The sequence below is a fragment of the Mauremys reevesii genome, linkage group 7 (assembly GCF_016161935.1).
Source record: "Mauremys reevesii isolate NIE-2019 linkage group 7, ASM1616193v1, whole genome shotgun sequence".
Classification (NCBI taxonomy): Eukaryota; Metazoa; Chordata; order Testudines; family Geoemydidae; genus Mauremys; species Mauremys reevesii.
Window position 1 is genome coordinate 120,889,732 of NC_052629.1, and position 20,864 is coordinate 120,910,595.

The window sequence follows — 20,864 nt, forward strand, 5'->3', positions numbered from 1 at the left end:
TCTGGCTTGCATGGCTGACACCCCCCCAGCAGCTAGGCTCTCACAAGCAGCTGCTGCGCTGCACAGAGTCAGCGAGCCGGAGTGGCCAGCTTCAGCCATGTGAGAAATGCTTCCGTCCTGCTCCCCAGCGAGGCCCAGCAGCCAGGGACAGTGGCCAAACATGCTTGGGGCGGGAGAGGGAGGTGCATCAGGAAAAAGAGAGCGTCCCCCAACTGCAAGTAACTCTGGTGGGGCAGGGAGAGCACAGAGGCCCTGTGCTTGGCACAGGGTGGGGGGGTCTCTGGGCAGAGGAGACACATGGGGCGTGTCCTTCCCTTTAGAGTGAGCCCCCCCTCTTTCCCCAGTATGGGGAGGCAAGAGTCATCTATGATAAGAAGGATGAATATGAATGTTACCCTACACTGAGGTTTCAAGTTCGTATTGGGAAGGTACATTAAAAGGATTAGGCTTTATGTATCATTGTTTCTGAACAGTACCTAGTGAATACAATGCAATAAATTGTGGTTCTGTTCCACGGCAAGAAGCTGGTTTGCAGGGGAATTGAATCCCTGGTTGGTTCATGGACAGTAGGTGATAAGATGTTGAGTGGATGAACTGGAGCACAGTCTGTCATATAAACCATATAGATAAAAATACTTGTACTGAATTATTTCCAGCACAATCTTACATGTAAAATATTGAACGTCGTGAAAAGATTTCAGTACACTGAATACTTTAAAATACAACTCTCTGAGCTAAATGGTGTCTAATTTTCACTCCCAGACACCAAAGACCTCCCAATCCAAAAGTCTGCTTGAGATCTTGGGCTCACACTCCACACCAGCTGCTGTAGTCCATGCAGTGCTTCAAAGCTCAGCACGGAAGGATATGAATCTTAAAAAGCAACACTAGACAGGGTCCACTGAGACTCTATCTTTGGTAAATGTCCTTGAGGATCTGAGACCAAATGATTGTATATAGTGTGTCAACTGAAGGGAAAGGAGTGGCAGCTTGGAGTGAGAGACAAGTAGCTACCAACTGAGAGACACGATGGTCCAGAGCAGGGGTAGGCAACCTATGGCACACGTGCCGAAGGCGGCACGCGAGCTGATTTTCAGTGGTACTCACACTGCCCGGGTCCTGGCCACTGGTCCGGGGGGGTGGGCGGGCTCTGCATTTTAATTTAATTTTAAATGAAGCTTCTTAAACATTTTTAAAACCTTATTTACTTTACATACAACAATAGTTTAGTTATATATTATAGACTTATAGAAAGAGACCTTCTAAGGATGTTAAAATGTATTACTGGCACGCGAAACCTTAAATTAGAGTGAATAAATGAAGACTTGGCACACCACTTCTGAAAGGTTGCCAACCCCTGCTCCAGAGGTTTCGTTGCTAACCTGGGATTTAAGAGACTCAAGTTCAAGTCCCAGTTCTGTCACAAACTTCCTGTGTGACCTTGGGCAAGTCATTTAGGCCCAGATGCTCAAAAGTACTGAGGGGGCTAGGTGGGCCTTGGTCTCACTGTGCCTCAGATAATGGCACTGCCCCACCTTCTAGGAGTGCTGTGAGAATAAATATTGAAAAGATTCTCAAGCACTCAAGATATTCTGGTAATGGTGGGCATAGAAATACAATAGATAAAACAGACTATATATTTTTGGTGCAGAGGTCCAAAGTTTGCAGGAGTCCAGTCACGTATAAAAAGTTTCCCTGTTTTCTAGCATGCAACATTTTCCCTGGCCAAAAGGTTTAATTATAAAGTTTTCTATGTCTGCTTTGGATTATTAAATGGATACAGACTGGCATTTGTTGTTGCCCATCAACATTACTGACAAACATTAAAGCATTAATACAAGGTTTTTTTTGTTTTATTCTATGAAGAGAGGTTCCCTCTGAACCACATAATATGTATTATAATCCCATCAAATACAGGCTTAAAATTTGAATGAACTGCCAAGACAGAGGGCTGAAAATTAATAGACCTTTTAGAATCTTGACAGAATGTTGTTTTTCGCATTCTAATGGTATGTTATGAATTTCCTTCAAACTTAGGCCCCAATCCTGCAACTTGTTCAGGAGACTGAAGTCAATGGGCTCCGTGCAGTCTCAGGGGGCAAGTTGCATGACTGTGAAGGAAGAATCTCATTCACCTTGTTAACTTTCAAAATATAGACACCTGAGAGCAGTCGCTCTCAAACTTTTATACTGGTGACCCCTTTCATATAGCAAGCCTCGGAGTGCAAACCCCGCCCCTTATAAATTAAAAACACTTTTTATATATTTCACACCATTATACATGCTAGAAGCAAAGCGGGGTTTGGGGTGGAGGTTGACAGCTCGCAACCCCCCATGTAATAACCTCGCAACCCCCTGAGGGGTCCCGACCCCCAGTTTGAGAACCCCTGCCTTAGAGGTTTGCATTTTAATACCTGAAGACAGGAAAAAAGAGGTCTGAAAATCAGCCTTAACTGATGGAGCCAGGGTTCCATTAGTTAAGGTTGTAAAGATTTTTGATGTTTCCGTAATATTTTGCACAACACTTAGTATAGCAGGCACAAATAATGCTAATTTATGCACCTATGAAACTATCACACTTGTGTGGAAGGAATGAACTTATAAAACAATTATTAAAATATACATTATACTGGGACAATGGCAGAAAGATCCCAGTGTTTCTGAGTCACATAACATGCACCCCACTGCAATTCCTATAAGGGCTGCTGCTTATTGATTTTGATCCAGTCTTTGGCAGCAAAATTCTCATCAAATTTCCAGTTGTTGCTTACAGCAGGTCAGCACTACAAGCCTTAGCAAGGCTCCGATCCCTACTATAGTCTGGCTGTAAGCTACCACTGACATTTTCAACTGTCATATAAACTACTCAAAACAGGTCTAATTGAGTCAATGTTTAACACACCCGCGGCTCATATATGCTACACTTCCCAATGATAATACCACCAGTGGAGCTCAGCCAATGTTAGCAACATTAGAAAATTCTGAGGCCATTGCCCTGGTGGAAACAGTGTCTGTGAATTGAGACAACCAGTCAAACATGAAAACAAGACTTATTACTGTTTTTTCATCGCCAGTTACAAAATTGCTGACAATGTATATGCTTCACCAACTTTTGTCTACACCTGTAAATAGTATTTCTATTTGTCCAAGTTCAGGCTGTTTATCCTTGCTTTACTGCTTGCTGTCTGTATGTCACTCCCACTATGTATTAACAGTGTCCTAAGTAATAAACATGAGGCACTGACTTGATTGGAAAAAAAGTAGATCAGTGCTCTAGTACTAAAATAGAACTGATCAAGTCAATTTAAAAAACAACAGAGTATACTGTAGAATGGTCCATGGGTGCTGCTCCCAAAGATATCGTGGCCTGCTAGAGACTATTTAGGGGAAAAGATCATTATGCTAACCAATTAAAAACCTGGTCTGAATAATACGGTAAGTCAGCCAGATTTATTATGATACCTTTGGTTAAGAGTTTATTTAATACCGTAAGACATCCACTAAGGAAACCTTATATACAAAACAATGGTCTTGAAGATCTGGTGAGTTTTCTCCACATGCATGTCCTAACAACATAATTACAAGCAGGGAAACCTCTTCATGCACGTTTCGTCTTAATAACAAATCATGCTCACCTTCTCTACAGAGTCGCATTGCTTCTCGATTTTTCCCATACTCCTTGAAACTTTCTTCCAATGCTGTTCCTTAAAAAACAAAAACAAAACGACACCCAGACATTAGGCATCAGCCTACACAGGGCTTACAGAGTCATGGTGATGCAGTCACTCACCAGTACACTTGTCAAAACCCTGTGCGGTCCTACACTTATATACAGGTGAGACTGGCACATGGAACTTGCATATGCACCGTCCCCTACCATAAAAACCAGCATAGATAGGAGGTACAGACCACCCGTCCACCCAGGATCCTAGAGGGAAGGTGCAGGATCCCAGAACTCTCACAGTTCCTCCAACTGTGAACCTATGAAGAGTGATGCCCCACCGGAGGTTCACACAGAACTCCTCCTCCAGAGTATGCGGAATACCGGGGGGCGGCCCCTAGGACTTACTTACATCTCCAACTGGTGCACCCGGGATCGCAGGGGCCCAAGGTGCCCACCGGTATGTCTCTCTCTCATACACCCACCAGCGCTCCCAAGATCCTGGGGAGGGGGGAGGGGGAGTTTCCCGTCCCCGGGCTCACGCAGACCCTCTAACCAGAGCATCCAGGACCCATCCCGGAGACAGGGGTGCTGCAGGAAACACACACCCAACCCTGCCTCGCACAGATTCCTCCAGCAGCGTGCCCAGGATCCCGGGGAGGAGGGTCCCGGCCCCGGAGCTCGCACAGATTTCCCCCGGCGGCGCTCCGCCTCCAAGGCTCCCGGGGGTAGCTCTCCCGGAGCGGTGCCCGGCTAGGGTGGCCCCTTGCCCGGGCGCTCCCGAGCTCCCCGGGGAACGGGGGGGGGCGCTCTGCTCACCATCGTTTCCGTGAAGTTTAGCAGCATCGACCCAGTGGCTCCAGGGCTGCCCCAGCATCGCCTCCGGGCTGGGCAGGGACCTGCGCTCTCCGACGGTCGCCATTGCCGCTGTGGTGGCGGAGGGGCCGGGGCCGCTCTCGCCGCCGCCGCCGCCTCCTCCTCCGTGCCGGGGCCGCCGCCGCCGCTGCCTGGCCGCCGCCGCTCTGCGCTGTTCCCCTCTGACGTCACCCGCGGCCCGCGCCGACATTCTTTCCGCTGCTACAATGTAACGAGAAAAGTCAGCGGGCTCTTAAGGTGGCGCCGCGGTTAAGGAGGCTCCGAGATGGTACCAGCCCACCAACGAGACAGCGGGCTGCTGCCGCTATGGACACTGACAGCGGCAGAGCCAGCCTCTTCCTTGGGTTCGGTCCCCGTTAACTTTCTACAAGCGCCTATGGGGCGGGGGGCCCTTCAGAGTCCCACTGAAGCGGGGCAGTGTTCCAGGATCCCACCCCACGGCCGGGGGTGTAGAAGTAGCGTAGGTGAGCCGGGATGGTCCCTTCCCCTTTTGCCCCCACAGTCGCTTTTAGGGCACCGGTGGCAATACACGCAGCTGTTCTCCTCCCCCAGCCCTACGATTCCTACTCAGGAAGCTGCTTTGCGAAAAGGAATGGAGGTGAAGACCCGACAAAAACAAAGTCCACATCACCCACCCCTCCCGTCCCAAACAAGTGAATTCCGAGAGGCAGACTCGTGGGAGGAGGTATATGGCTGAAGGGTTGATAGAGTAACTGCTTCATCGGCTACAATTTTCTCATTTTAGAAATAACCAACCAACATCTCCCCCTGCACAAATTGTGCGAGCCGATTCACGTAGGTCATTTCTGCCCAGCAGCGCTCACCAGACTCCCTTAAACAGGGCGCCTCCCTCCCCACCTTAAAGTCTTCACGTCACGCCCAGGAGTAGAGACTGTATAGGAAACAAGCAGGAAACTAACCCCATGTATGTAACTCATCCTCACCCCACCCTATACATGCTCCTTTCACAAGGGTCACCCACCAATCTTTCCTTAAAAGGTGCCGTTTAATATCTAATACATTTCGCCTTATTATTTTTCCTAGCTAGGCAGATTTAGTTGTGTGAATGTCCCTTCTCCCAGGCTCTGATTCTTCACGACTTTACATCTGTCAAAAACACAAATGAAGACACACGCTGCCAACTTTCTACGCTCTGGGTTATTTGGGGTTAAAAGAAAGCAGCAACCGCAAAAAAAAATCTCTTCATTTAATGAGAAAGAGTTAAAGCTAAAATGATGACTAGCAAGACAAATTATTCTAAAGAATCCTTAACAGCTTCAAGCTGTTATGTCAGCAGCTCCACTGACCACTGTGCAGTGACACACTGAAATTAAAGGGGCACAACCTATTTAAAGCAGATATTTTAAAATAATCCTAAAAAATAAACATTCTTTGTTAAAACTGAATATATTAATTAGATTGATACCATTTTGCTTTTTACATTCCACTCAGACTGTACAATTAAAATATTTTGAATAGGTCAATTTCACTTTTGTTTGTACTCAATTTTATTTTTCAGTTATTCACGCACAAATTATTGGTTGTTCACAAAACTGCTGGGTCATGTTTTTTGATTCACAGATTTTGTAACTACTGCCCAACATTTTATTTTTAATATCCTCATTTTTTGCCTAAGCTAATAGATGGTGTTGAGTAGTATTTAATTAAGTGATATAACTAGGGCTGTCAAGCGATAAAAAAATTAATCGTGATTAATTGCGTGATAAAAAAATTAATCATGATTAACTGCACTGTTAAACAATAGAATACTATTTATTTAAATATTTTTGGATGTTTTCTACATTTTCAAATACATTGATTTTAATTACAAACACAATACAAAGTGTACAGTGCTCACTTTATATTTATTTTTATTACAAATATTTGCACTGTAAAAAACAAAAGAAACTGTATTTTTCAATTCACTTAATACAAGTACTGTAATGCAATCTCTTTATCGTGAAAGTTGAACTTACAAAATGTAGAATTATGTACAAAAAAATAACTGGGTTCAAAAATAAAACAATGTCAAACTTTAGAGCCTACAGTCCACTCAGTCCTACAGTCAGGCAATCACTCAGACAAACAAGTTTGGTTACAATTTGCAGGAGATAATGCTGCCTGCTTCTTGTTTACAGTGTCACCTGAAAGTGAGAACAGGCGTTTGCATGGCACTGTTGTAGCTGGCATTGCAAGATATTTACGTGCCAGATGCGCTAAAGATTCATATGTACCTTCATCTTCAACCACCATTCCTGAGGACATACGTCCATGCTGATTACAGGACGATTCAGAACCGTGCGGACCAACACATGTTCATTTTCATTATCTCAGTCAGATGCCACCAACAGAAGGTTGGTTTTCTTTTTTGGTGGCTTGGGTTCTGTAGTTTCCGCAACAGAGTGTTGCTCTTTTAAGACTTCTGAAAGCATGCTCCACATCTCGTCCTTTCAGATTTTGGATGACAATTCAGATTCTTAAACTTTGGGTCAAGTGCTGTAGCTATTTTTAGAAATCTCACATTGGTACCTTCCCTTTGCGTTTTGTCAAATCTGCAGCGAAAGTGTTCATAAAAGGAACATGTGCTGGGTCATCATCCAAGACTGTTATAACATGAAATATATACCAGCAGAATGCTGGTAAAACAGAACAGGAGACATACTATTCTCCCACAAGGAGTTCAGTCACAAATTTAACGCATTATTTTTTTAACGAGAATCATCAGCACGGAAGCATGTTCTTTAGGGTGGTGGCCGAAGCATGAAGGGGCATACAAATGTTTAGCGTATCTGACATGTAAATACCTTGCAATGCCGGCTACAAAAGTGCCATGCAAATGCCTGGTCTCACTTTCAGGTGACATTGTACATAAGAAGCAGGCAGCAATATCACCCCTAAATGTAAACAAACTTGTTTGTCTTAGCGATTGGCTGAACAAGAAGCAGGACTGAGTGGACCTGTAGGTTCTAAAGTTTTACATTGTTTTGGTTTTGAGTGCAGTTATGTAACAACAACAAAAATCTAGATTTGTAAGTTATGCTTTCAGGATAAAGAGATTGCGCTACAGTACTTGTATGAAGTGAACTGAAAAATACTATTTCTTTTATCATTTTTACAGTGCAAATATTTGTAATAAAAATAATATTATAAACTGAGCATTGTACACTTTGTATTCTGTGTGTATTAGAAATCAATATATTTGAAAATGTAGAAAAACATCCAAAATATTTAATACATTTCAATTGGTATTCTATTGTTTAACAGTGTGATTGATCGCGGTACATTTTTTAAATTGCAATTAATTTGTTTGAGTTAATCATGTGAGTTAACTGTGATTAATTGACATCCCTAGATATAAACCTTTGGTGAAAAATATTTCTGATTATTAGCAGCTTTGCATGCTTGGAAATAACCATAAGTTTTGCAAAATTAAACTCTTCTATGAACTCCAAAAATATTTTTAAAATTCAGGGATTTTTTTCCCTGTGAATTAAAATGTTAAAGTAAAATTACCAATTTAAAATCACAGGCACTGATCCTACGAAGTCTTAGACCATGGCTACACTAGCGAGCTTACAGCAGCACAGATGTACCGATACAAGTGCGCCGCCGTACGATTGCTTGTGTAGCGGCTCTATGCCAACAGGAGACAGCTCTCCCTTCAACATCATAAAACCACTTCCATGAGCACCGGTAGCTATGTCAGACGGAGAAGCTCTATCACCGACATGGCGCTGTCTACACGGATGCTTTTGTCAGAGTAACTTATGTTGCTCAGAGGTGTGTTTTTTCACACTCCTGTGTGACATATTGTAAGTTATACCGACAAAAGTGGCAATGTACACAACCCCTCAGTCACATGCTTAGTCCCACTGACTTTAATCTGATTACTTACACTGCATAGAGTTAAACAGGTGTGTAAATCTTTGCAAGACCGGGGCCATATACTGTAAACAAATGTATTTATCTGTACCTTATGACATCTTAGATCCTAGTCTTACAAAGATTTATGCACATGCTTAACTTTAACTGCAGTGAGTAGTGCCACTGAAGTTCTACAGCTTAAGCACATGCATAACATTCATGTATGTTGTCTTATTGAAGACAATGGGACTACTCGTGAGAGCAATGGTACACATACATGCTTAAGTGTTTCCAGGACTGGGATTTTAGATTATTAAATGTTAAAGAATTTTAAGAATCCAATTTACCAGTCACCGCTTATGCTCTTTATAAGCATATTGTCCACTTCAATGTGTAAATAAAGTTTGTGGACAACACCAAACTCAGAGGAGTTGTAAGCAAGGACCTTGATAAATTTGAGAACTAATCTGAAATCAACAAAATAAAATATAGGCAAGTGCAAAGTACTACATATAGGAAGGAAAAAAATCAAAGGCACAAATGCAATATGGATAATAACTGGTTAGGCATTAGTACAGAAGAAAAGGATCTAGAGGTTATAGTGCGACACAAATTGAACATGCCAACAATGTGATGCAGTTGCAAAAAAAAAACAAAAAACAAAAAAAAAACATTCTGGGGTCTTTTAACCAGTGTCCGAAGTAAAACACAGTAGGTAATTGTTCTTCTCTACTTGGCACTGATGAGGCCTCAACTGCAGAATTGTGTCTAGCTTTGGTGCCACACTTTAGGAAAGATGTGGACAAATTGGACAGTTGTTTTACACTCAATATTAAGTCTGTGACATAAGCAAAAAAGCAAGTGATTCAGGTGGTAACAGATCTCAAATTCTTTCTTGAATGATGCAAAACTCTTTTTTCTGCTATAGAATCCAGGTGGGAAAAGACCCTATTGGCTTCTCCCAAGTTCCTGGGGAACCTATCACATCATTACTGAGCTCAAATACTTGTATATCTAGGGAAAGTTAAAAGACAGAATTATAGTCTTGATGTTGAATTTTTCTGACTTGTGTCACGGTCCTTATTTGCTAACACAGTTCTGGCTTGTTATGGAGGAAGCGGTCACAGGCATTGTAATCAATAAGGTTTCTTTTTTTTTTTTGCGCATGTTGTTGAAGGAGATAAACCAGTTTAGCCAAAAGTAAAATAAAAGACTTAATTTTGAAACAAAATTACACGATGAACTAGCCCTTAAAATGAGCCAATATATTTGCCTATTTATCGGTTAAAAATGTTGACAATGGTCCAGCTATTTAAACATGGTTACTACTTTAAAACGGCTTGTGCCAATCAGTTAAACATACACCTTTTTATTTATCTATTTTTAACAGATACATACATGTTGGTTGTCCTCTTTCTTGCTACTGTCTACTCTTTACACCTTGTTATTCCCCCCTCCCCCAATCAACAATGTTTTTGCTATATAGGATCCTGATCGGGCCTAATTCTGCATGTTGGGCCTTCAGGTTGGCTTTTACTATACTATTTTGAAACATTTCTCCAGCATGTCATGAATACATCAGTATTCCAGTAGAGGGAGAAGAGTGGCAGCAGAAAGAGCAATTCATCAGTTCAATGGACAAGATTACTGACTGTCAAATCAGAAACTAGGAATAATAAAGTCAGATGAGAAACTGATTTTATGGGAGCTGTAGATGGAGTGATAATTTTCTTTTTCATGGCTTGAGCAGACCAAATGTATGTACTACAAGATGAGAAAATTACTATTCTTGCACATGCGTTACTTGTTTTTCTTTCCTGAATCACTCAAGTATCATTGTTTTAAAGTATAAAAATAGTTTGGGGCAGTACTAAAAAAAGATCTGTCAATGTTTGTGGAGGAATAATTTTGAATGCATAAACAGGGTTTGAAAAACTCACTTGCTGGGGCGATAAGGAATTTGGAACAAAAAATCAAGTGAGCATACTGGGGCTAGGGAGCAGAGCAGCCTGGGCAAAAAGGAAAGCCTAGGAGATGAATGATGCAGGAGCCAATATTACTTTAAGAGAAAGGGAAGGGGAACCAGTAGTACAGCTAATATTTTCCTGCAGGAGGGGGCTTACTGATGAAGCAGAGCAGTCTAAGGGCTGCTGTTATTTTAGGTAGAATGGGATGCAGAAAGGAGCCTGTGGGTGGATGGGTGAACTTGTAGGGGGAAAGAGGTGTATAAAAGAGAGAAAGGGTGGGCATGAGGGGTGAGAGAGAAAGCAAATGAGGGGGAGTAAAATACAGATGCATAGACAGAGAAAGACAGATCTTTGTGAAGAAGTGGAAGAAATGTGAGACCAAAAATATCGGTGAGAAGGTACAGTAACTCCTCACTTAACATTGTAGTTATGTTCCTGAAAAATGCAACTTTAAGCGAAACAATGTTAAGCGAATCCAATTTCCCCATAAGAATTAATGTAAATGAGGGGGTTAGGTTCCAGAGAAATTTCTTTCACCAGACAAAAGACTATAAGTATAAGTTCTAAACAAACAATTTAATACTGGTACACAGTGATGATGATTGTGAAGCTTGGTTGAGATGGAGGAGTCAGAGGGTGGGATATTTCCCTTACTGCTAAACGATGAACTAACAATTGGCTGAGCCCTCAAGGGTTAACTCTCTCACTGTGCAAGGCAGCAGGAATGAAGGGAGATATGCGCATTTCACCTTTAAGTACACTGCCTTATTAATTAGATCAGATTGCTGAGACTGCAGCTGCTGCAAGCTCCCTCTGTCCTGAGCCCTGCTCTATGGAAGATGGGGTAAGCGGCGTGCAGGAGCAGGGGGGAGGGGGACACCCTGACATTAGCCCCCCTCTTCCTTCCCTCCCTCCCGCCCCCCCCAGTACAGCAAGCAGGAGTCTCGGGGAGCAGCTCCAAGGCAGAGGGAAGGAGCAATAGATGGCAGTGTGGGGGAGGGACACAGCTGAACTGCAGGCAGCTGCTGCAGAGGGAACTTAGGGGAGCGGGGAGCTGATAGGGGGAGCTGATAGGGGGCTGCCGGTCCACCCTGGTTCCAAGCCCCCACCAGCTAGCTGCAAGGGGCTGCTCTTCCTGCAAGCAGTAGACAAAGCAGGCTGCTGCCAAACGACCTTAGCAGGGAGCATTAAACAACTTTAAATGAGCATGTTCCTTAATTGATCAGCAGTGTAACAACAAAACAACGTTAACTGGGACGACTTTAAGTGAGGAGTTACTGTACAATATGTAGGAAAGAAAACAATAAAAGTATAAGGACACAGAAGAAGAGAAGGAAAAGAAGGAACATCACACACCTAAAACAACACAGACAATAGAAAAGAAAAAGAGAAGTGAAGCAAGAAGGGGAAAATCAGGTTAAAAAACCTCACAAAACACAAAGTAAATTACAATGTTAAAGTTCATTAAATAGAAAGTTGATTGACAATGTTACAAACAAATATAATACAAAACCAGTACACAACTGGTTTTAATTGTGGGTGTCGTTACTGGGGGTCATGAGGTGTAGATATTGCTTCACCTGGGCAAGGAGGCTTAATCCTTGTGCTAGGTCAGTGTTTCTCAAACTGGGGTCGCCGCTTGTGTAGGGAGAGCCCCTGAAGGGACGGGACAGTTTGTTTACCTGCTCCGACCGCAGGTCCGGCCGATCGCGGCTCCCACTGGCTGCAGTTTGCTGCTGCAGGCCAATGGGAGCTGCTGGAAGCGGCACGGGCCAAGGGACTTACTGGCCGCCCTTCCAGCAGCTCCCATTGGCCTGGAGCAGCGAACCGCAGCCCGTGGGAGCCGCGATCGGCCAGACCTGCAGACGGGGCAGGTAAACAAACTGGCCTGGCCCGCCAGGGGCTTTCCCTACACAAGTGGTGACCCAGTTTGAGAAACACTGTGCTAGGTGGTGCTGGAGACATTTTTCAAGCCTAAGTCATAAGCATGAAACACAACAGCCATACTGGGTCAGACCAATGGTCTATCTAGCCAAATATCCTGTCTCTGATAGCGGCCAGTGCCAGATGCTTCAGAGGGAATGAACAGAACAGGGCAATCTCAAGTGATGCATGGCATCTGCTCCCAGCTTCTGGCAGCCAGAGGTTTAGGGACACCCAGATCATGGTCAGGATGGCCCCTGACCATCCTGGCTAATAGCCATCGGTGGACCTATCCTCCATGAACTTATCTAATTCTTTTTTTAACCTAGTTATACTTGTTTGGCCTTCACAATATTCCCTGGCAACAAGTTCTACAGGTTGATTGTGCATTGTGTGAAGAAGTACTTCCTTTTGTTTATTTTAAACCTACTGCCTATTAATTACATCGATGACCTCTGGTTGTTGTGCTATGTAAAGTGGTAAATAACACTTCCCTATTTACTTTCTCCACACCATTCTTGATTTTATAGATCTTTATCATATTTCCCCTTAGTTGTCTCTTTTCTAAGCTGAGCAGTCCCAATCTTTTTAATCTCTCCTCGTATAGATGCTGTTCCAGATACCTAATCATTTTCATTGCCCTTCTCTGCAGCTTTTTCAATTCTAATATATCTTTTTCGAAATGATGCAACTTGAACTGCACACAGTATTCAAGGTGTGGACATACCATGGACTTATATAGTGGCATTATCTACCCCTTTCCTAATGGTTTCTAATAGTCTGTTAGCATTTGACTGCCACTACACATTGAGCAGATGTTTGCAGAGAACTATCCATGATGACTCCAAGATCTCTTTCTTGAGTGGCAGCAGCTAATTTAAAACCTATGATTTTGTATGTATAATTAGACTCACCAGCCTGTAATTTCAAGGATCACCTCTGGAGCCCTTTTTAAAAATCGGCATTACATTAGCTATCCTCCAGTCATCTGGCACAGGCGCTGATTTAAGCGATAGGTTACATACCAGAGCTAGTAGTTCTGCAATTTAAAATTAACAGTTCCTTCAGAACCTCCTTCAATGTATTCTAAACCCGCCTCTACAGATACCTTACTCTGGGGATAGTTCCTCAGATTTGTCACCTAAAAAAGAATGACTTGAGTGTGGGGTTCTCCCTCACATCCTCTACAGTGAAGACTGTTGCAAAGAATTCATTTAGTCTACACAATGGCCTTGACTCTGAGTGCTCCTTTGGCACCTTGATCGTCCAGTGGCCCCACTGACTGTTTGATAGGCTTCATGCTTCTGATGTACTTAAAATAAAGTGTGCTATTAGATTTTTTGTCCTTAGCTATTTGCTCTTTAAATTCTTTCTTGACCTGCCTTATTATACTTTTACACTTGATTTGACAGAGTTTATGTTCCTTCCTATATTCCTCATTCGGATCTGACTTCCAATTTTTAAAAGATGCCTTTTTGCCTCTACCTGCCCTCTTTTACTCTGCGGTTTAGCCATGCTGACTTTTTTTGGTCCTCTTACCAATTTTTTTAAATATTTGGGGTTTACATTTAGTTTGAGCCTCTAGTATGATATTTTTATATAGTTTCCATGCAGTATGCAAGCATTTCACCCTTGTGACTTTTCCTTCTAATTTCCATCTAACTAGCTCTCTCATTTTTGTGTAGTTCCTTTTTTTGAAGTTAAATGCTACTGTGGTGGGTTTCTTTGACATTTTCCCCCCTACAAGCATCCAATTCTTCCTGTATAATATTCCAGTCCCCCTTCGTATTGATGATCCCTACCAACTTTGTGACATCAGTAAATTTCATTACCACACTCTGTGTGCCAAAATCATTAATAAAAATATTAAGCAAGATCAGTCCCAAGACTCATCCTTGAGGAACTCTTGCAGTCACCTCTTTCCAGCCCTGCAGGTTTCCTTTCAGCACAACCCTTTGTCATCTCCCCTTTAGCCAGTTCTGTATCCACCTTACAATTCTTGTACCAATCCCCATCTTCTCCACCTTAACTAATGATTAACCATCTGATACCATGTCAAATCCTTAAATGAAGTCCAGATAGAGTAGATCTACCACTTCCCCTAGTCTAAAAAATCTTTTATCTCATCAAAGCAAGACATCATGTTAGTCTGGCACGATCTACCTTTGGTAAATCAATGTTGCATTTTATCTGATTTTCCATTTAGTTCCATGTCTTTAATTATTCTTTCCTTCAAAGTTTATTCTAAAGTTTTGCATACTATTGAGTGAGACTAACAAATCTGCAGTTGACTGGATCACTTTTTGTCTCCTAAAGTATTATATTTACTACTCTCCAGTCATACAGTACCACCCCCCAATTTGATAGATTTATTAAAAATCCTTGCTACCAGACTTGCAATTTCATGTGGCAGTTCTTTCCGTGTTCTGGGATGAAGATTACCTGGACCTCCTGATTTGAGCACATTAAGCTCTTTGAGTTTTGCTACCAACATGGATGTAGTAATTTCCATTTCTATACACTCACTCCCATTTGCCATCTTGTCTTTGCCCCCATGATCTACATTATCATCTTTACTGAGGCAAAGTATTAATTTAATTTTCAGGCCGTACCTAGATTATCCTTAATTTTTACCGCATCCTCACTGCTTAGGGGCTCCACTTATTTACTTATTCTCTTTTTATTTATATGGCTAAAGATCCTTTTATTATTTGTTTTAATTTTCTTTGCAAGGAATTCCTTGACTTTGGCAATTCTCACTTTCTTCCTACACTTTCTGACCTCCAAGGCATAGTTTCCTTTGATGATCAATCCCTTCTTCCTTGCAGGGTCTGCTTACTCCAAAAATTCTTTTTCAGGTGGTTATTTGACCAGTTAGGTATGGAGCCTTTCCCTACAATTTTCTTACTCTTACTTGAGACACAAATTCCAGAAAGGTTTTGCACCCTTGACTCAAAGAAATTCCAAAGGCTCGTCTACACTGAAAATGTACATCAGCATAGCTACATCTCTCAGGGGTGTGAAAAATCCACATCTCAGAGACATAGCTATGCCAACCTAGCCTCCAGTGTGGACAGTGCTAGCTTGACAGAAGAATTCTTCTGTCAGCCTAGCTATCTCCTCTCAGGAAGGTGGATTAATGACAGCAATGGAAGAATCCCTCCTGTCGCTGTACTGAATGTCTATGCTGAAGCGCTACAGCGGAGCAGCTACAGCGGTAGCATTTTAAGTACAGACATACCCTTAGTCTCCTCCACATTTAAGTCCCTGAGCTCTACAATCCAGCTACAAGTGAGAATGATTCTATACCCCGGAGATCAGGACACTTTCCTGAAATGTGGGAGACCCAAGTTCAAATCCCTTCTCCACATCAGGTAGAGGGGGGAACTGAAGCCCAAGTCATACCAAGTAAGTGTTGCAATCACTAGGCTAAAGATTATAATGGAAGTCACCTCTTCTGGAATCCACCCTTTACAAATGCCTGAAGAAATCCATTTCAGGGCAAATGAAACATGTTTTGTTAGCCCCTAAACAGACTAATTTTTTTGATTTGGCAAAATTTTTCACAAGTTTTGGATTTGGTTCAACCCGAAGCAAATTTTTTTTTTTAAATGTATGACCTGCTAGTGAACTGAAAATTCAGTTATTCGCCCAGCTCTACAGTGGTTAGCGGCAGTGTATGTCAATTTCAGACAGCACCTGCCAGGGCTTCTTGGGGCCCAGCAGCCCACCAGGCACGTAGCCATGCCCAGGGAGCAGGTTTTCAAAACAAAACATTGTGGGATTTAGTGTACAAAAACTCAGAGGCCCAAGACTCTTTTAAAGGCATTTAGGGGTTGCTGCGCTCAGCATCATGTCTGACTGATTTAAGAGCCTAAATCTCTCGCTTTCCGCAAGCAAAAGAAGAAGGCAGAAGATTCCGGAAGTGAATCCCTGACAAGGTAAGCAGTGGAGAGTTTTGTTTTTGTGGAACAGTGGTGCACCTTCTATGGGAAGAGGGGGCTCTATAATTTGCATGGCTTCCACATCAGTAGAAGGGGGACCAATCTCCTCAGGGACAGGCTGGCAAGAGCAGTCAGCATAGGGTTAAACGAATAGCAAAAAGGGGAGGGTAAAAAGAGGTAAGATATGAGCAGGCAGCAAAAATCGAGATGCCGAGAACAAAATTAATCAAGGAACCAAAAGACACGAAGAGAAGAAATTTCTGAATTGCCTATACACCAATGCTAGAAGCCTAGGTAACAAAACAAAAGGAATTAGAATTGCTCAGTTCTGAGCATAAATTCAGTCTAGTTGGCATTACTGAAACCTGGTGGGATGATTCACATGATTAGAATGTTAAAATCAATCATTAGAACTTATTTAGGAAAGATCGAATGGGCAAAAGGGGAAGGGTGGTGGCACTATGTCAGAAATGGCATTACCTATTTCTGAGTCACTGATAAAACTCAGAAGAAAATGATCTTGAATTCTTATGTTCTAACAGATAAAGCACAACACGGGGTATTAGTTGGTGTCTGCTACAGATCACCAAATCACACTTGGGAACAGGATGAGGACCTCCTTACTGGCCTACCTATAACGTATAGGGGAAAAAGCTGCTCCTTGGAATTTCTAAACATATAGACACCAATTTCCTAATTCAAAAAGTGTTGCAATCAACATGGGAGAATTCTTTATTAGACCTTGTCCTAATAGATAAAGAGGAATTGATCATAGATCTAAAAAATTAATGATAGTTTAGTTACAAGTGATCATGACTTGATAAAGAACATATATAGGGCCAATTTCACAAAGCTGAAAATAATTATGAGCCAAATCAGCTGGCAGAAAGAATTTAATCAGAATAAACGTGAATGATAATTGGGCATAATTTAAGAACCCCTTACTAAATACACAAAAAGCCACAATTGAGGAAGACTGTACTGATTAAAAAAATGATCTGGTTTAGAAGGGAAGTGAAGGCAGCTGTAAAAAAATAAAAAGGTAATATATAACAGATGGAAGAAAGGGGAAATTGATAGTAATGAATGTAAATCAGAAGATAGGAATTGTAAAAAAAATGATAATGGAAGCCAAGGGACACAAGTAGAAGTCTATTGCTAATAGAGCTAAGGACAGAGTTTTTAAACTATATTAGTAACAAAAAGAATCCTGACAATGGTATTGGTCCAATACTATATGGACCAACAGTACAGAAAAGGCAAAAGCATTCAATAACTATTTCTATTCTGTATGGGGGGGGGGGAACGGAAACAGATGATACAGTCTCATTGCATGTGATAAAAACAAACACTCTTTCTATCCAACTAGTATCTCTGAATGTAATTAAGCACAAGCTGCTAACATTCAACATTTTTAAATCAGAAAGGCCACAAAACTTGCATCCAAAAGTTTTAAAAAGAGCTGGCCGAGGAGTTCACTGGACAGTTAAATGTTGCTTTTCAATCAGTCCTGGAACACTGGGGAAGTTCCAGAAGACTGGGAAAAAAAAGCTAATGTGCCAATTTTTTAAAAAGGTAAACAAGATGACCTGGGTAGTTACAGGCTCATCAGCCGGACACTGGTCCCGAGCAAGATAATGGAGCAGCTGATATGGGACTCTAATACAGAATTAAAGGAGTGTAATACAATTAATGCTGATCACTATAGGTTAATGGAAAATGGATCCTGTCAAACTAAGTTGTTTTTTTTTAAATGAAATTACAAGTTTGGTTGATAAGGGTAGTAGCATTGATGTAATATATTTAGACTTCTGTAAGATGTTGACTTGGTATCACATGACATTTTGATTACAAAACAAGGCACACATTCGATGAATTAAAAACTGACTAACTGATAGGTCTTAAAATGTAACTGTAAATGGGGAGTCCTCATCAAGCAAGTGTATTTCCAAAGGAGTCTGCAGGGGTCAGTCTTTTGCCCTATGCTATTTAACATTTGTATCAATGACCTGGAAGAAAATATATCATCACTGATAAAGTTTGCAGACGACACATAAATTGGGGGAGTGGTAAATAATGAAGAGGTCAGGTCACTGATTCAGAGCAATTTGGAATCACTTAGTAAACTTGGTGCAGGCAAACAATCTGCATTTTAATATGGCTATATGTAAATATATGCATCTAGGAATAAAGAAAGTAGGCCATACTTACAAGATGGGGGACTCTCTCCTGCGAAGCAGAGATTCTGAAAAAGTTTTGGGGGTTGTGGTGGATAATCAGCTGAACATGAGCTCCCAATGTGATGCTGTGGCCAAAAGAGCTAATGCGATCCTTGGATGAATAAAAAGGGGAATCTCAAGTAGGAGTACAGAGGTTATTTTAGCTTTGTAGTTGGTACAGGAGTGGCCACTGTTGGAATAGAGTGTCTGGTTCTGGGGCCCACAGTTCCTAAAGGATGCTGATAAATTGGAGAAGGTTCACAGAGGAGTCATCAGAATGATTAGAAGATCAGAAAACATGACTGATAGTAATAGAATCAAGGAGATCATTTTATTTATCTTAACAGAAGATTAAAGGATGATTTGATTACAACCTATCCCAGGACTACAGATTATATGTATCTACATTGGGAACAAATATTTAATAGTAGGTTTTTCAATCTAGCCGAGAGAGGTATAACACAATCCAGTGGCTGGAGCTAGATAAATTCAGACTGGAAATAATATGCATATTTTAACAGTGAGAGTAATTAGCCACTGGAACATGGTGAATTCTCCATCACTGAATTTTAAAATCAAAATTGGCTGTTTTTCTAAAAGATCTGCTCCAAGAATTATTTATGGCCTGTGTTATATAGGAGGTCAGACTAGATTATCACAATGGTCCTTTCTGGCCTTGGAAGCTATTAATCTATTTTCAAAAGGGAATCAGACACTTAAAACTCTAAATCCCTACTGAAAATCAGATTTAGGCTCCTAAATCAGTTATGTCTTGTGACACTGTGAGCAGAAACACCTAAATACCTTTAAAAATCTGGGACTTTGGCTTTTGGGATAGGAAAACTTTCCACAATCTTGAAAATATTCCTTGTGTTGGACAACCACTTCCCACCCACCTCTGCTAAATTGGGGTGAAAATATTTAAAGTAAGTTTCCCTAATGGTGCATTTAGTATGCAATTGCGCATGTATAAACAAATAAAGGAAAAATAAAAATAAAATATTCTCCATTGCCCTGTACACAGTGCTGTAATTTACACTAATGTAAAGTCAGTGTAAAACGCTACTATTCTGATAGGACAGCCTTTAAAACCATTCTGCAGTCTACACTCACTTTGCACTAATGTAAATGTAAAAAGTGCAGGCCCAATGTACCCCACACTTTACATTACTGGCTTCTTCAGCCATCTGTTTTTAAAATCCTACAATATGCAAGGAAGATAAGCCAAAAAGGACAAATCATCACTTTTCTTCTGTTGTGCTGTTGACATAAAATTGCTAATATCAAGCATACAATAGAATACTGTATTAATATTGACTAACGTGTCCTTCTGGCATAGTCAGGTATTCCAGTAACCCTGTATGAATGTAGTGCTTGAAAGTTGTTCAATTCATCAAAAGGAATTTAATTACCTATACAGGCAGTATTCCTGGTCTCTGCTGTGTGGCACAAAAGCTCAGGTTCACTTGATATGTGCTGTAAGTTAGGTCTAAATTGTGCCAAGCAGCACACCAAGTCCTAACTGTTGTGCTCTGAAGTGAAAGTCAACTGCTGAGCCATAAATCTATACTTCTAATTTCACATGCCAAAAATCATATGACCTTGCAATGCGGGTCCACCAATAATACTTTTAAAATGTTTTCTTCCTTTCAAATGGCACCTGACTTGATGTAATTACAATTTCCAAGTAAAAAGTTTCAATATAGGTTTTAAAAGAAAAAAAATACTAGTTTTAGCTGAGCTGCTCAAGAGAAGATATCACTAAAAAGCCATTCTGTGACAAACATTCCTCACTCTTCCCCAGATTATCTCTGCCACTCAAATGAGTTCTGCTTCATTCAGTTTTGCAGACCAGCTCCATACTAACTGTATGGCACTTTCTATCCACTTTGGGGTGGAGGCTAATCTATTTTAAAAGCATAAAAAAAGCTGGTTTGCACAGGAAAAATTAACTTAACTAAAGTAGTCTTGGCTCTTCAAATTTGTGCATAAAAGGCAAATAGAACAAATCCATTATATTTTTAAGTTGTTTCACCATATCAAAGAAAAATACACACAAACAAGTAAAACACAATTGAAGGGGTAAAGGAGAGAGAAATGTAAGGGAGACCAGAGGAAGAAACTGCATCATGATACTAGCTCAAGGAATTTTGCACCTCATCATAATATAATGCTGTTTTACCCAAGACTATATGAATATAGATAAAACTGAAATTTGATTATCAAAAAAAAAAATCTATCTCCCGAAGTATATCAAACACATAGATAAAGACTCTTCTTACACAAAACTCAACTCATTCAAGTTACTTTCATATCTCCCATCTCATTCAGATAAATGAAGTTTGACTGAATGTTTGAGGTTTGACTGGTATGCACAGAGAGCTTATTCTGGCTGTTTGGAAGGTTTCTT

The 20,864-nt window shown here is 41.2% G+C and overlaps 1 protein-coding gene across 4 annotated transcripts in view; it reads right to left on the reverse strand.

Moving 5' to 3' along the window:
- ATXN7 (ataxin 7) overlaps positions 1–20,864 on the reverse strand; it is a 133,249-nt gene that overhangs the window by 79,899 nt on the left and 32,486 nt on the right. For 3 of the 4 annotated variants that reach the window (XM_039547265.1, XM_039547264.1, XM_039547263.1), the window contains 2 exons: positions 4,481–4,738; positions 3,636–3,704 (listed from right to left, as the gene is read on the reverse strand). In XM_039547265.1, the coding sequence (XP_039403199.1) occupies positions 3,636–3,704; positions 4,481–4,727 (316 nt within the window). In that variant the 5' untranslated portion in view covers positions 4,728–4,738. Of the gene's footprint in view, positions 1–3,635; positions 3,705–4,480; positions 4,739–5,172; positions 5,341–20,864 lie in introns of those variants that run through there. The other variant, XM_039547266.1, reaches the window with a different exon arrangement.